The sequence below is a fragment of the Vidua chalybeata genome, chromosome 3 (assembly GCF_026979565.1).
Source record: "Vidua chalybeata isolate OUT-0048 chromosome 3, bVidCha1 merged haplotype, whole genome shotgun sequence".
Classification (NCBI taxonomy): Eukaryota; Metazoa; Chordata; class Aves; order Passeriformes; family Viduidae; genus Vidua; species Vidua chalybeata.
Genome location: NC_071532.1, coordinates 58,895,459 through 58,911,578, shown reverse-complemented (window position 1 = coordinate 58,911,578; position 16,120 = coordinate 58,895,459). Strand labels below are relative to the sequence as shown.

The 16,120-nt window shown below is 38.5% G+C and overlaps 1 protein-coding gene across 3 annotated transcripts in view; it reads left to right on the top strand.

Annotated features, from left to right (window-relative positions):
- The window catches only part of AKAP7 (A-kinase anchoring protein 7), an 82,372-nt gene extending 72,944 nt beyond the window's left edge, over nucleotides 1-9,428 (top strand). The window contains exons 8-9 of one of the 3 annotated variants that reach the window (XM_053936855.1): nucleotides 7,187-7,385; nucleotides 8,148-8,255. In XM_053936855.1, coding sequence (XP_053792830.1) covers nucleotides 7,187-7,385; nucleotides 8,148-8,160 — 212 coding nt within the window. In that variant the 3' untranslated portion in view covers nucleotides 8,161-8,255. Of the gene's footprint in view, nucleotides 1-7,186; nucleotides 7,763-8,147 lie in introns of those variants that run through there. The other 2 variants (XM_053936857.1, XM_053936856.1) reach the window with 2 other exon arrangements.
- The last annotated feature ends 6,692 nt before the right edge of the window (nucleotides 9,429-16,120 follow it).

Here is a 16,120-nt window from a genome sequence, read left to right as displayed (position 1 = left end):
CTGTGATTCAGTGTTCTTGCAAGTGGGTATATTTGGGCTTTTAGAAAGTGATAAAAGTTGAGGAAGAGCTTGTCCTGAAGAAGATCCCAAACAGTGGTTTTACAGGTTCAAGGCCAGAGCATTTAAAGAGAGGCCTAAACGTCTATGTACTAGTATTCTCCAAGTATCAAAAGCTTCATGTTTACAAACTTTTGTGTGTTAGAGCAGTGAATATTTATGCAGCTACATCTCATAATATCAGTTTAAAAACTGATAACAAATTCCAGCTCTTCCATTTAAAGTGTAAGTTAGGTGGCAAACAAAAGGGACGGAAGAAGGAGCAAAACTAAATACATTATTTAAGGCAAAATCTGTGATAGATAAAGGGGATTCAGATAGGAAATACCATAATAAGTACTTAATATTAGGGGGTGTTTTTAAATGCAATTCAAATTGATTTAAGGGTGTCTTGTTAGTTTTCCCAAAGCTGTTAGCAAATTTGGTCAGATTCTGTGGACTTGATCCATGAAAGGAAAGACAGCAGCAATACTACTCATATGTTCAAAACCACATAACTTCATGATCTGCTTAAGAAGCTTATGTAGTGGGTTCAGTTCCTTCAAGAGGAAGATTCTGGGGGAAAAGGATTAGACCCATCTATTTTGACTGCCTTTGGATGCAGTTATGCTACCAGTTCAAAACTATCTAAGATGCTCATACCGAGAGAGGGTACTCTAACCTTCTTCCATTAGATTCAGAATCTAATTAAATATGCTTACAGAGATGTTAAAAGCACCTTGCAGATAACGGGGGGTTTTTTTCATATGATACAGTATTTAAAATTATTAAATAAAATTAAAATTATTACAGTATTTTATGGACACTGTTGGACATACTTTTGAATTGCATTTTTTTGCAAGATTTCATCTTCCTTTTGCAGTTCAAACAGTATGCAGCTGTGTTTGACAACTCATGCTTCTGCAACTTAAATAATTAAATGAAAATGCATGTTGATTAAAATTTGACTTTTCTGTCCATAACTTACAAGTATATTCATAATTGCTTTCCCCAGGGAAAGAGATGTACTATGTGAGAGACTGTGATAACATGAGTTTGTATGGAGCCTTTATCTGAGCTCAGGAGGAACAACAATGCAGGTTTAGCTTGTTAAGATTCACTTATTAACACTTGTTTAACAATCTGTCTTAGTCCAAAAAAGATTGCTTTTTTTAGTATACTTGACAGCAGCATGGAAAAGTCACAGCCAAAATAGCATCCCTTTGGAAGCTGTGTAGTAACAAATGAATTCTAAAGACATGACACTGAAGTTCTCATAGACTATGGGAAGGATAAGGAAACAGTAACAAGTGAATGTTTATTAAATGACTTGCCTTGGCATGCTGGTGAGTAAACGTTTGATTTTCATGGCTGACAGGTCCATAAGCAGGGACTTTAAGGTTTTGCCAAAATACTTGGACTGTGGCAATTAAAATCTTTGTATATACCCTTTTCATTAGCAGCTGTGTTTTTGGGCCTACACCTCCCTCAGCTTGGTAACCTAGCAGGGTGATTTTCTGCCTTCAAGACCAGTCAGCTCTGTCTGTGGTCACTGGTGACCGAGGTTGATGGGGAAGCAGCCTACATGTCACCCATAGTGTGTTACATTCTCAGTATTAGTTTTGGAGGACCACTGAAGGCAAGGCACTGACGTTCCTGAACTCCTGTTCCAGAGTTCAGCTTTTCCCTGGGAAAACTGGGAAGCCTGATCTCTCTCTTTCTTAGGCTCTGGAAACAGCAAGAGGCTTCCCCCTTGGCACCATCCTAGAGGGCAGAGAAACTCTTCTGCTCTCCTTGATCAGCCTGCTGACCCAAGCTGCCCTGTTCCCTGTTCCCGAGAGCTGCTGGCACTGGGCAGCACAAAGGGGAGTGAATAATGTTGGCTGGATGTTTGCTATCACAATCTGCCTCAATCGTTTGGTTGTCCCATTGCCATCATGCACAGTGGATGTTACTGTGGCTATGTGAAACCACTTCTGTAACTTGGCCTGTTTTCTTTACCAGAGTGTTGGTGCAAAAAATCAAGTAAAACTCACAGCTTTTTAAGCCATCATGTTTCCTTTGGCAACTTTGCTATCTTTCCTGCTATTGCACTAGACTTCTTATAAATCAGTTCAATTTAAGAATTAAACTACATTAAAGGAATCAGGGAATTTCTCTGTCAACAGATCTCTTTTAATAGAAAAATAAACCCAAGATATTTAACAGAACTCCCTGTATGCCAGAATTAGGCTCTTTTCTGGAGGCTCTTGCCTGTGGCATCACATCCCTTAGTGCTTGCAGAGGGATGAGTAGGTTTAGCAGATCACATCCTCTTTCTTCATTTAGAGGTGGTCAGAAAATTTATATCAGAGCTTTCCAGGGGTTTATGTGAAACCAAACAAACTTTTGCTGTGTTTGCCAAGTCTGCAGCTCAAAGGGTCCCGCAGCTACTCCTGTTGTCATTACTGAATCTGGCAAGAGCACCACTTTCCCTGAATAGCCGCAACAGCTTTAATTTCCTCTTTAGTAGAAATTGCTGCTTTATCAGGTTTATTCCATGGTGTGCCAAATTAAATTAAAAAACCTTTCCAGCAAACTAGAAACCATGTATTCAGCATGAAGGACAGATTGGCATTGCCTTGTAAGACAGTCCTGTATTTACGGAGCAATATATGTAAACCTAAAGAAGTTTGTTAGATGTCCTACATCTAACAAAGGTGGGAACATCCAGCAACAGAAATGTCATCATCCTCATATCATAATGAGATTATGATTTCACCTTCCTCCCAGTGCCTTGTGTCAATTTCTAAAGTGACCACTTAAGAGACTTTTCATGCAAGTCCTTCTTAATTAACAAGGAAATGTTCAGAGTTGTGACTTTCCTGTCTCTACTTACTGTGTTGATTAGATATGGGCATGTGCTCATATTTGTGTTCATATAGTTTGTAAAAACTATATTAGAAATAATTATTGGAATAACCCAAAAGGTAGATAGAGGCATGTCTGTTACCACAGCCCTCCCAAGGTCCCAGAGCAGAACTTCTGCCACCAAATTTCCCAGCGGTTCTCAGTTACCTATTCAAAATACTAAGGGTCTCTTTTATAATGTTCCCCATGTTATCAGTGTTTTGTTGCCAAGAAAGGTTGTTGGAAAGAAGAACAAAGCCCAGTGTGTTGAGGCCACGAGGAAAGGATTGCAGAACATTGTCTTGGAGCAGAGTTGGTAAAAGGATGTAAAACTGGCTTTTCCTATAAAAGGGATCCCCTGTTGCTTCCTTCAATTAAATCTGTTACAAAAAAAATCACAGTCCATGGGCTAATCATATGAACAATAGAGGGATTCAAACTGTCCTGCCTCTCTCCAAATCTGAGATACCTACATGCACTCTAAACAGCCTGTGTCAGGGCCGTGAAAATGCTGTACCAGGACCATGATATCTGATTTGTTCCAATACAGTGTTTCAAAATTCAGCTCACAATCTTGTAATGTGTAGGGGGACGTAGACTTGGGGAATAAACCTAGTCCAGTAGAAAGATACAGCAGAGAATTTGAATCCAAACTTGGCTATGTTTGCAGGCATCTGGTTCATGTCCATAAGTGCTAGCAGTAGGATGTAGGATCATAAAGCCTCTTTTGAATAATTCTGTGGAGCTGATAGTTCCCTTTGTAAAAAATGATGGTCCTTTCAGGACAACTGGTATGCTTCAGTTTTAGTGATAAAAAACACTGCTCAGCATGAATGCATTGAGGTACATTCACAGGGTATGAATTGGTTTTCATATTTTGAAAATTATAGAAGAGAATTCTGGGATAAACAAAATGAAAGGTTTTTTTCATTTTTATTCTGAACAACATTGAGGAGAAGACAGTGGATTTTTTTTTATTCACAGGCACAGAAATAAAGTAGTGTCACAATATTGATGCAAATACAGTGCTGTGGTATATCTGTTTCGTTTTCAGAACAGAGATTGCAAACAGAGCAAGTGTGAATTTTTAACCCTCCCTTTTGAATCTAAAACATTCATATCTGCAATGACTTCTACAGATATTCCAGTAATTCCAATAATGTTAGACAGGGCACTCAAAGAAGCATTTGCCTGCTGCAAAGGAATTGTATTCATCAAAGAAGCAGGCAAGCAGAAGCTGCAGCATGGGAGGAGAGATGTAAACAGGACAGATGTGTGTTACATTGTCAAGTAGATCTAGATGCTCAACACTTGTTTTTATTACATGACCTGTTTCATTTTATCAACAGTCATGAATAGGAGTGATACAATGGTACCCAGCTACCTTGCCAGCCAACCATGGCATTGCAGACACTCCCACAACTGCTATTTTGGAAGTATGAGAATAGAAACAGAGCATCAGGGAATCACATAGGCCCATGTACCTGTCCACCAAGGTGGCTGCACAGATAAATTCAAGCACAATCTTCATGCAAGGATGTGCATGCATTTGCATTCACATGTCAGTCAGATGCCTTTCCAGTGGGAGTGCAGAGCTCTTAGGAGTTGCTACAGTCTTCACCCCAGACTTTTGATGAGCCTTGAATATCTCAAAATATTAAAAATAAACAAACAAAAATCCACAAACCCATTCTTCTGTAGCTATATAAACTGAACTTATAAAAGTACCGTTTTATAAAAATCTGAAGTTTTTCATGCTTGAGAAAGTACTTATAAGTGAGCTACCTGCTTATTTTGAAATAATAAACACAATAGTAGCTATATGGATTTTATACATATATCTGTAAATGAGAACTGTTCTGCAGAAAGTATTCATGGGAGAAGAGCTCTGGCGTTTTTCAGACCATAATATATTATATACTACAACTAAAATTACACTGTGAGTAAATATAATCAGTACTGTTGTGTGGTATCTGGAGGCCTCTGTGACTGATTAGTCGTATTCTGCATATTAAGCACTACAGGGTCAAATGCAAGAGTAGCTGAGCACCATATTTCCCATTGATTTTTTTTTTCTGAGTTGCATGGATAGATCATTAGCACTATGTGAGTAATAATTTCCATGACCCACAAGCAATTCTGAAAAATAAGAAATTCTACAGCTGGAAACCAGTTTTATTTTAAATAATCATTAAGTATTTTAATTATTTTTTCTAGTGACTAAATATACCAGGGCAACCAACACATTTTTGAGCATCTTTACTAGAAGCAAAGGAAATCAGTAATCAAAGGACTTCATTCAAAGGAGTGTGTGGGATCAATTCAGAAAAGCTGTGAGGAGATGCTGCTCATAAATATCTTGGGTGCCCTGAGAGAGAGTCTGAATTAAGTCCCTCCTTCCTGAAAATTAAAGGATAAACTTAGACCCAGGATTTAGAGATAGCAGTGATATGGTAAGCAGTGAGTCAGAGAATGTGGAGTGTGTAGCTGTTTGGTTTTGGGAATAGCACCTCTGCCTCCGTTGCATGGTAGCCTGAAATATTTCTCCTTGGAAATGATAATTCTGTTTTTAATGTATTCTTATATTTACATTCTTATAATACATTCTTATGATGTATTCTTATATTTGGTTTTAACCAAAACTATCCCCTTAGATATTCTTTTCAATATCTTTAGAATATTTGTCTACACTTTCTCCAAAATGTAAAGAAATGCTTTACCAAGATATGGTCTGATGATTCTTCAGGGGGAGAGCACAGTTCTTCCTTGCCCGTACTAACTGTGCTGTGGAGGCCCAGAACTGGAAGAGCTACTGTTCCAGAACAGAATGATCAGATTAACAGCTAATAGAGGCACTGCCTCTGAATATGAAGAGTTTTGTTTCCTTCTCTCTCTGCTCCTTGAATCCCCATATGAATTATGCTTTATCAGTGAAATCACTCCCAGGTTGTGCAGTACACTAGGAAGACTAATAAAAGTCTTTCATAACTGTTATCTAAATGTGTTGGAAAACTTTAATAAATTACATATATGAAAAATGATAAATTTAGATAATTGAACAGTACAAAGCTTTGTGCTGAGAACATACAATAATATCTCTTTCACCAGATGCGTGTGACTAAGCAGCCTCTTATTACTGGTTGCAGAATGCAAATGCCCAAAGAGGACACGAAATGTATGACCTTTAAATACAGATGGAGGGAAACAGTTATTTACATAGTGCAGGGTATTGTGAAATAGCAAATGGCATGACCAATGAGAATTGGACAATAAAATTTGCTTTTCCTGCAACAAATTCTTTGTAAAAGGAGGATTCTGCAGTAGGGTTTATAGATTATCAGGAAAATGTTTCATGGAAAAGTACCATTTCAAATTACATGTAATGATGTATGAGAGTCCTCACTATGTATACAGTTGGTTTGTTGAATATGTTATTCATACAAAGTTTTAGCAAAACAGGGAAATTTCAGCTTTTTGTTTTTAGCAGCAGATATTTCAGAATGGACTTCTGGAACTTGCAATCCTTTGATGTTAGAGCTTTAACATCACAGCTCTAGAGGCAGAAGAGAGCTTTGAGGGGAGGGACTATATGGTTTTTCAAAGTTTTATGCTTTGTTTAGAAAAATATATGTAACCTGTGCTTGGAGTGTTTTCGTAGTTTTTCCTGTGAGAAACTCCTGAATTACAAGCAATGAATAAATAGATAGGTTTAGATTTATTAAGCAAAATCACAAAATGGTGGCACCTAAATTTAGGAATGCTTCTAAAGTGCAAATATGCCTTATGCTATATTTGATCCTGAGATTGGCTCATTTGGTCAGAGCATGGGGCTGATAATGCCAAGGTTGCAAATTTGATTCCCTTAAGGGCCATTTACCTAAGACTTGGATTTGATGATCCTTATGGGTCCCTTCCAACTGTGTACTTTGCTCAGATGTCACAGGTGGTCATTGGCCAGAAAAAATTAAATTTGCACACTTACTCTTCTAAGCTGAATGAGGATTTATAATGTTAGCCAGTGGCTTTTGCTGGAGTATTATAAGAAACATGAGCAGTGAAATATCTTTGATCTAATACGCTGTACACATCTTTATGTAACACTTTTGGTTTGGAGCTTGAGTGGGGGGAAAATCACTTTTTACAATCAGGAAGAGGCAGCTAGTAACTTAGAATCCAGCTCAAGTCAGGAGCTTCTGATACAATGACAGCTACTGTCTTTGCATGGCAATGAATTCCTTCTCTTGTCTGTTATGATGCATAGGTGAAAAACAAGCAGCAGAGCCAGACGATGCAGAGCTGGTGAGCCTCAGCAAAAGGCTGGTGGAGAATGCGGTGCTGAAGGCTGTGCAGCAATATTTAGAAGAAACACAAAACAAAAGCAGGCAGACTGATGGGAGCCCTGCAAAAACTGAGGAAGCAGCGAGCAGCAGCAAGAATGAGAGCGACAATGATAACAGCAAGTGAGCACTGTGCAAAAAGCCTGGGAGCAAATATCCCACCAAGAATAACTACAAAAACATGTTCTGCTCCCTGCTGAAATTTGCAAAGTGGTGCTGGGTGTCAGGCATTCTGCTTTGTGAGTCTCTTATCAAAAGTTTTTTTCTGAATTGAAGGACACTGTCTACTGGTTTAATAAGTGCTTGCACTACTGAAAATCTGTCGAATGCTGGGAGGGATGGACGGTGGAAAAAAGACAAGAGCGGTGAAGCAGGCGGCTCCAGTCTTCACTTGCTCTTGATACCAAGAATCCCTTTCTTGCTTTTGAGGAGAAGCTGAACATTTTGCATTTGTCATTTGGACTGTCATGGATGGCTGTGGAGGAAGCCTTGCCATAAGTGGAAGCAATGCCCTGTGCCCGAGGGTTTGGCAGCGCTGCAGGGCTGCTTGCTCCGTGTGAGAGCACGTGCTGTTTCCTAGTCAACAGCAGTCAATACCAAGCTAAAAATTACCACTGCAGATACTCATCGCAGATACTATTACACAGTATGTAATAAGGCAGGAGTTTCCCTTAAATGTGATGCTGTACTGTTCTTTACATTTTGGTAGCATTTGTTGATGTAAATTATATTTTTTGATGAAATACCTTTTTATAAAAAATCCGTATGGGTGAAACACTGAGCACTTACTACTGTTCAAACCAGATATGATCTCTTTTTCTCTGTACATTAATGATTCTAAATCACATTAGTTATAAAATGTATTATATTGTTGTTTTCCTCTAGGAAAGAGCCATGAAGCAGACTTAGTAAAGGAAGCTTTACACAGAGAAACGCAGGCCCTGTTACCCAGACTGAATCAGATAAAGGAGCTGTTAATGAGTCCTGAGATCCGCACAAAAATTAGCAAAGAACTCTTTGGAGACAGGCACGACTGTAACAGTAAATGGAAAAGTTGTATTGATTCTGAGTCTCCAAATGCATGACTGTAAATTTTCATTGTGGAAAATCTCATCAGGTTGTTTAAAGACAAAATATTGTGGCAAGAAATTTTTCAGGTCGGTTTGTTCGCGTTTTTTTTTTAACTAAAAATGTGAATGGGTATAAAATGGCTCATGAGGAATCATGCTGAAATACTTGCACAGAAGGATTATATTTCGTAATAATGAAGTATAGCCACTTCTCATTGAAACCTGTTTGAGTGTGCAGGCATATGTTATGACTCCAAAGTAGAAAAATACTGGTTTCAAATAGATCTGAGCAAACACTGTGCCCTTCCTTTATCATTGTAAATAATTCAGTTTTTTTTCTCTTATACTCCTTCCCTAACAATGATGTACAAGTACTAAAAAATTGGTGGTTTTAAATACTTCAAAACGTATATTTGGGGAAAAAAAATCCTCTTTTAATTATCTGTCTTTTGTATATGTACTGGCATTTTGGGTTAGCATTGTATGTTTTTTATTGTTTTTTAAACAGCACTTGAATACTTGTATAGATGCTGGCATTTAGTTTCTGCTGATGTTTACACTAAATCAAGAATGTTTTAAATTTCAGTATGAAATTCAGGTTCCACTGCTCTCAATGGCATACTCTCATTGGCTTTAATGGAGTCAGGATGCTGCAATTAAGATTTCTCGTACAAATAATAATATTCCTTGGGATAATATTTGCCTTTTTACTTTTGTAGAACAGAGTTTTTGTCTTTTGTTTTTGATGTTCCTCCATCTCTACCTTCTGCTGCCTGAGGTGGGGTGTCAGTTTGCTCTCATTGTTCCCTCCACACACCTGCAAGATTCACTGAAGATTTGGATCATGGACAACAATGCAGGAGTAGGTCCAATATTTGCAATTTTTATAAACGTTGTCATAAAAGCTATATAATATGTTGTGATTGGTATCAGAATTGTGCTGTTAGAGCAGCTGTGTGCATGTTCTTAATTTGTCTCAAGCACTGTTCATTTATCTCACGTCAGAGCTTTTTCTTTCCTTATTTGATATGTAACAGCATATTCTGAAACACATCTTTTACATGCCATGTTCACAATAAAATATTTTTCCTTTGCACTCCGTGTATGTTTTCACCTGTTTCCAAATGGACTTGAATAAAACTAAGTGCTTGCAAGTAACAGGGTTACAGGAGAGAAATAGTGCTCCAGTGTTTCACACCATTAAGTTGACTATAGGGTATTGTGCCAACATACTACTCTGGAGCTTGGCTGCTGAAATCATGAAGATAAACTAGGCCCAAGTCATTATTATTTTCAAGGAAAAATCTTTGAAACTCTTGGGATTAATTTATGTTCTGGGCAGGGCAGGTTTAGAAATAAATACTGGTTACAACTTCCTAGAGGTCCACTCTTGAAGTGTGAGTTAAAGGAGTAGTCTCAAAATACTCTAGAATGATAGATTAAAGAAAAAATCTCATTCTGAAATCACCCCTGGAGATCATTGAGAGGTAGCTTTTTGTAGGCTATCAAGCAATTTAAATCCAACTTGCAGATAAGAACACAAAACCAGACACTCAGCTGTGAAAACAGGAAAACAATTTATTGTATTATATCTGAATCATGAATTGCCATCTCCTATTCCTCATACAAGTAATTTCCATAATTAAGGGACTTTTTATATTATTCAGCTTGTAACATTCATTGTTCTTATGTTTCAAGTAAAACTGTGGAAATTAATCACTGAATTTATGTCCACGTACTTTGTTAGGTGACCTCATTATTTGAGAGTTTGCTCATTCAGTTGCTATGGATGGCATCGAGAATAGCAGCTCTGAAAAATGTTTAGGAGAGTTAAGGGCCTGAGCATAGGCATCATCTGAGATGTACTGGAGTGAGTCTGCCAGATATGGCACAAATCATAAAGGGGACATTCTACTGGATCAGGAACTGTGGGATAGGGGACACCCCAGAACCTCTAAAAATATTCTGGATACCGTGTTTAAGCACCCCATGTTTAAGCAACCCAAACCCATCTTTAATTTTCAGATGTTTTGAGACAGGAAAATCAATAGGGCTTTTGTTTCTGAGCCATTCACGTTCTCTTAAAATAGCCTTTACTTCTGGTTTTGACAAGAAGGACTGTTAATTTACTCAAAATTTAAAACAATAGGGGGAAAAAACCCTTACATCTGGATTCATTTTCTTATGACAACCCTTCTTGCTTTCTCAAAGTTTTTTTTCCACTGGCAGTGAAGCCTGACTGCCAAACTGAAGGATAAATCTCTTTTATGGAGCTGTGAGATGAGCACTGAAGAATGCAGATACATAAAGACTGAACCTAATATAGGCAGGTGTGAAGCTCAGAGCTGCACCCACCAGAACAAACGTGTTGCCTTCCTCACACTTACAAGTAATTTTCAGACAACAATTCTGTTTCTTAAATAAGCTCTTCTTTGAGGAATGTCTTAAGGTAGTGAAGCACAGGTTATTCTAGGAAAGTGTTGGCATTTCAAAGCAGATGGTGCAAGTTTGTCCATGTTTTGTTTTCAGTTCTACCTTCCAGTTTGCTCATACTCAAAGAGTATTTCTACACTGCTGATTGTAGAGCTGTCTATGACAGATTTAAAAACAGTAGCTCAGCTTCCAGGACTAATCTAGATGGAACTGCCCGTGACCTACTGAGAAACTTCCTGACATCTAGGCTTGGTCCAGGCTTAGACTGAAAAAATTGTGGAAGACATGCATTAGATATCTGAGCAACCCATGCCATAAATTCCCTACACAGTTGGGCTGTGCATGAGAGCTGTTTAAGAGTTGACAGAGTAACCGGAGAGACAGTAAATCCATGTAAGTCCTGACTAATAGACACCAATTCTCTGATGAAGGAAGGGAGACTCTTGTGGAAACCCATGTCTCTAAGCACAGGTGCACATGGCATAAGGATACTCAGTCTGGTAGCTAAGGGGTAATGCACCAGCTGAATGTGCATCAAGGCCTTTGTGAGAACGAAGCTAAATGGTGTTTCTGAGTTGACTGAAGGTGACCTAAAGCTAAAATGGATTGGAGCTTAAGGTCAGATTTGAATGCTGTATCCAGATATACAGGTACTGAGATCCACTCTGGATACTGCCCTATGTCTATTGAATTGTTAGGTAAAATACTACTTCTTGGCAAGATTATACAGTCTGTAAGTTAGGATTCAAGAGGCTTCATATTACATATTTATAGAAGTTTCTGATTATAACTGTGCACACTTCTGCGTGTGCTATTTTAGCCTAAAGACCATGTGAGCGTGTCATGGATCAGAGTGTAAGCCATGCTTCATTCGGGTGACAAGAATGATGCTGTTCATTTTTATGTCAGTCTAGACATGACTCACCTATTCTTGTTAGAATTCTGACTTTTTAAAAGTCTTGAGAGATATCCTACACATTTATGTAGTCAGCAAGCAGGAAAAATAGAAGAGCAGGGCTGCTGCCCTCAGTGGAACTTTTAAGTTGAAATTTAGTAAAAACACATATTTTTTTCCAGTTATGTCCAAGAATATGGAATGAAATGTAGACTGAATTTTTTTCACTGCAGATGAAATACTATCTGCACAGCTGGCTGCAGCCCAGTGGAAGGCAGGAGGAAATCTGTTTGCCTCAGGTGGAGCCTGGTAGCCAAGCACCTGAGTGTTGCTTCACTCTGCTTTAGCCTCACAGACTTGGTTTTGCACAATCTTTTTCAAAATGATGTTTTATCAGTGAATGCCCTCTGCCTCTGTTCAGCTGTTAGGGGTGTATTGTCTTGGCCTGAAAAAATGAGGGGATGAACTACTGTGGCTTTCAGCTGTTTCCATCCCTTTGGAGGAGGGGAGAAGTTGTTGCTAAAATCCCAAAGAGATTGATGCTTTTGCAGAGACACCTCTGGTCTCGCTCAATGGGCCAGAGGTTGAAGAAGGGCCTACATGACTGTTCACTGAAGTCTTCATCTGGCAGCGACTACTGTCTGATCCAGCCCAAAACCACCGGACAAAAGCAGTTCCCAAGGGATGTGCCCTCCCAGAAATGGGATGGTGAATGGATCAACTGTATGATTAGTGAGCAGTTGGATAAAGTGATGTTTTAGCTTAATGAAAATTGTGTGAAGTCATGGTCATGTAATAATATAATTTGTGAAAACCTTTTGGAATTTTGATTCTTCTGTACGTTTTCACATAGTGACAGGGGGTAATCTCTGAGACTGTTGAAGGTGCATATGATTTCAAAGAGCTCTTTAGTGCCACACCATAATCTTCTATAGAAATGCTTTGCACTTTTTATTTCAATTAAGCAAAGTCTTTCCTGGCTTGGTTTCAGAGGCAAGGAGTCACACTATTCTTATGGGAAAGGAAACTGTTCAAACCGTGGAAGTAGGAGCACGTTAATGCTGACATGTGTTTTACTCTGCTATTCCTTTGATCAATAGTTTCTGTATAAGCAACTTCTTAGCATGCACTCATCTTCTCATTTATATTCTCCTCATGTTAAGCCTTTATAATGAGAACATTTGTACTGAATGAAAATCAGTCCCAAGAGACGGCTGGGCTGAGGAATAAAACACACTCATAGTGGAGCAATAATTAGAACAGTACAAGGGAAAACAAAAAGCGATATGCCTGCCATTCCTGGCATAGCAAAAAGGGCACTCTGGCATTGATAAGCAAATAATTCTGCAGCAAGAGACTGGAGTTTGACTGCTGGTTTGTGGTCTCTGGTCCCACTGCTGTTTATGTTCTTTGTTTAGTGACTCTTGGATGAAAAATGCATTAGCAGAGACTGGGACGTGGAACGGTTTCTTCAAGGAACTCTCATTGCTGGAAAATAAAGCCCCTTTTTGCTTGTGGTGATTAAGGATTAAACCAATCCAAAATGCAGAATTATGGCAGTTAAGAGGAGATAATTAAAAAATTACACATGGGGATTTCAGTAGAAGCTTATCTGAAATAAAAGTTGGTTTTCTTTCATATAAGACAGGCAGAGATGATTTGAGGTCAAGATTGACTCTAGAAATTCTGGTGGGATTTTTTTAGCAAAACTACAATTTTAATTAAAACTCGGAGAAAGCATTGCATTTCCAGAATACTTTTTACTTTAATTCTTTTTTTCTTTCCTTTTCTTAGCCATACAGAGAACTTCAGCACTGAAACACTCAGAAGATAAGAAGAAAACATGCTGATATGATTTAACTTTGGTCGTAACTCAGAAAAACAAAGCATAACAGAAAAACAAAATAAAGAAGAAATACCAGCAATTAATGATAAAATTCAAAGGTAGCTGGCAGTGTGAAAAAAAATTAATAAGTCTAAATGTTTAGAAGAATAGAGGATGAAATGAAGCAAAACAATAGCGTTCTCTGCATCTGGTCAGTCAGATAATGAACACTTGTGTTTGTCACTCTGCTGTACTGTACAGGCAAATGTCCCATTTCCCAGACACATTTTGCAACCAGATACATCCAAGGAAGAAGGCTGAATGAGCATGTAGTCACTCTAGCAGAGCACTGAAGTGAAGGGTTACAAGAAATATTGCAGGATAGAGTCTCAGTCAAGGTAAAGTCAAGGCAGAGCTCAGGGAGATAATCTCTAGAGGAGCAGGAAGAAGCAAAGGAACAAAGTGTGCATTTGAATCTCCATTTAGCATTGTGCAGGTCCTCTGAACCTCATCACTTTCAGAAGTTACCCCTTGTCACTATGTGAAAACTTACAGAAGAATCAAAATTTCAAAAGGTTTTCACAAATTAAACTAGTACATGACCATGACTTGGAACAATTTTCATGAAGCTAAAACACAATTTTATCCAATTTCTGTCAAAGTGGAATAAGTAGTCAAGTCCTTAAATGTGCAGAGGAAATTAATTGCAAATTATCTTAAATTCTGAGGCATTCCTGCTGCCAGCCAGCAGAGCAGAGTGACCAACAAACCTCCCTCCTCCAGAAACAAATGGATGACTGAATGTTTGCAAATGGCTCGAGGTGATGGCTGCAGCATCAAGTCTTGTTCTTGCTAAGTACAGGAAATTGGAATACAAACCTCAGCAAACTTATTTAGGTTAATTAACAAAAAGGGTCCACTGCAAAACCAGGCAGAATCATCGAGTAAATATGATAACTTGGTAAATTAAAACCTTCTTTACCATTGTGCTCTAAAATTAGATGTATCACTGGACTGGGAGGGATCCTATTGTTTGTAGAATGATTGCTAACAAAGGGAATATGTGGAGAATGGCTAAAGCAATATCATAAATCAGTAATTCTGCAGAGGTAAGGAAGGTGTTTCAAAAGTGAAGGTACAAAAAGGAAAAAACAGATTAATTTCTTAGTTAAAAATAATATTTAATTAATATTAATAATATAACAAATCTTAACCCCATCCATCCATCCATCCATCCATCCATCCATCCATCCATCCATCCATCCATCCATCCATCCATCCCAGTAAAACCTCAAGTGCAGGGCCAAGTCTAACATGTATAGTTCCATTGCATTCAAGGCATAAAAATATGCGAATCAAGGGAACATAACTGAAACTGCTTTTAGTGGTAGATGTAGAAAACAGAGAAAAATAGATTCATTGCTCATCAAGCTAACATGTCCAGTGACCTGCCTGTTACATATTTATTCTATAATTTTACATGTAGACATAATAATATTTTTTCTAGAGATACAGGAAAGGCACCAAAATACAGAGAACACCCACTTAATCTGTACCTTAACATTATAGAAAAGGAAATGAAGTAATAAATTTTTGAGAGAATAGAAATCAACTTTCTTAGTTATATACTAGACAGTTTTTGTACTTCCAGGAAATAAGAGTTTACTACTTTGAAAATAACATGGAGAAAATACATTATGGAACATCGCTGGATTTAGTGATGTATTTAGTTACAGAAAAGATGAGTACAGAGAAGCCACAGATCCATTTGTCTGGTTTTGTCTTGTTGCCGTCCTGTAACCTCAGACTCTTGGAAGACGACTTTTCATCTTTAATAACTGCAGAGATGCTCCTTCATAGTTACTTACTAAGTCTCTGGGTTTTTTACTGCTGTAGTGTTTCTGGATCACCCACATGAACTAATAATTTATATACATTCATAATTTAGCGAGTGTGATGGAGTAACAGAGGCTGAAGGCCATGGGATCAAAGGGAAGAAGGATTTTCTCTGTAGTCAGTGAAATTACCTAAGTCAAAATGTGTTATGGCGCTCTTTCAGCTCAGTTTGCTTGAGCATCTTTAACCAGGCATAAAGAGACTCCACAAACTGGACATGCACAACTCAAAAGCATAAAGTGACTGTTTATTACCTAACACATTAAAAAATGGGGTTTTACAAACTACTAAGCTAAGCTTTAACATGCTCCCCACCCCAAAATCTCTCTGCTGGTTGGGTGGCCAAGAATTAGGAAGAGAGGGGTCAGTCTCCATAGTCCCCTGGACCAAAGTCTCCATGGTACAGAGCTGCCACCTGCCACACCCTCTGGCAGTGCTGGTCCACCAGCTGTGTGAGCCAGTGATTCCTGCATTGCTGACCTCCTGCCACCCCGTCTCACATCCTTTATCCAGCCTCCATCAGAGCTGCACAGGGCAGCTGTCAACATGAGACCTTGTTCCCAGGCTGGGAGAGCCACAACGTGCCCAGCAGCCTCACCACATCCCCATCTGTCATGTGGGCTGTTCTCCACACCAGCAGACATTTCCATCCAAATACTACATTATCTTATGCATGGGTGGATTAATGTTATTATTTGTATTTCAGACTCAAACTGGTCCTTGCAAGAATTAGATTAAG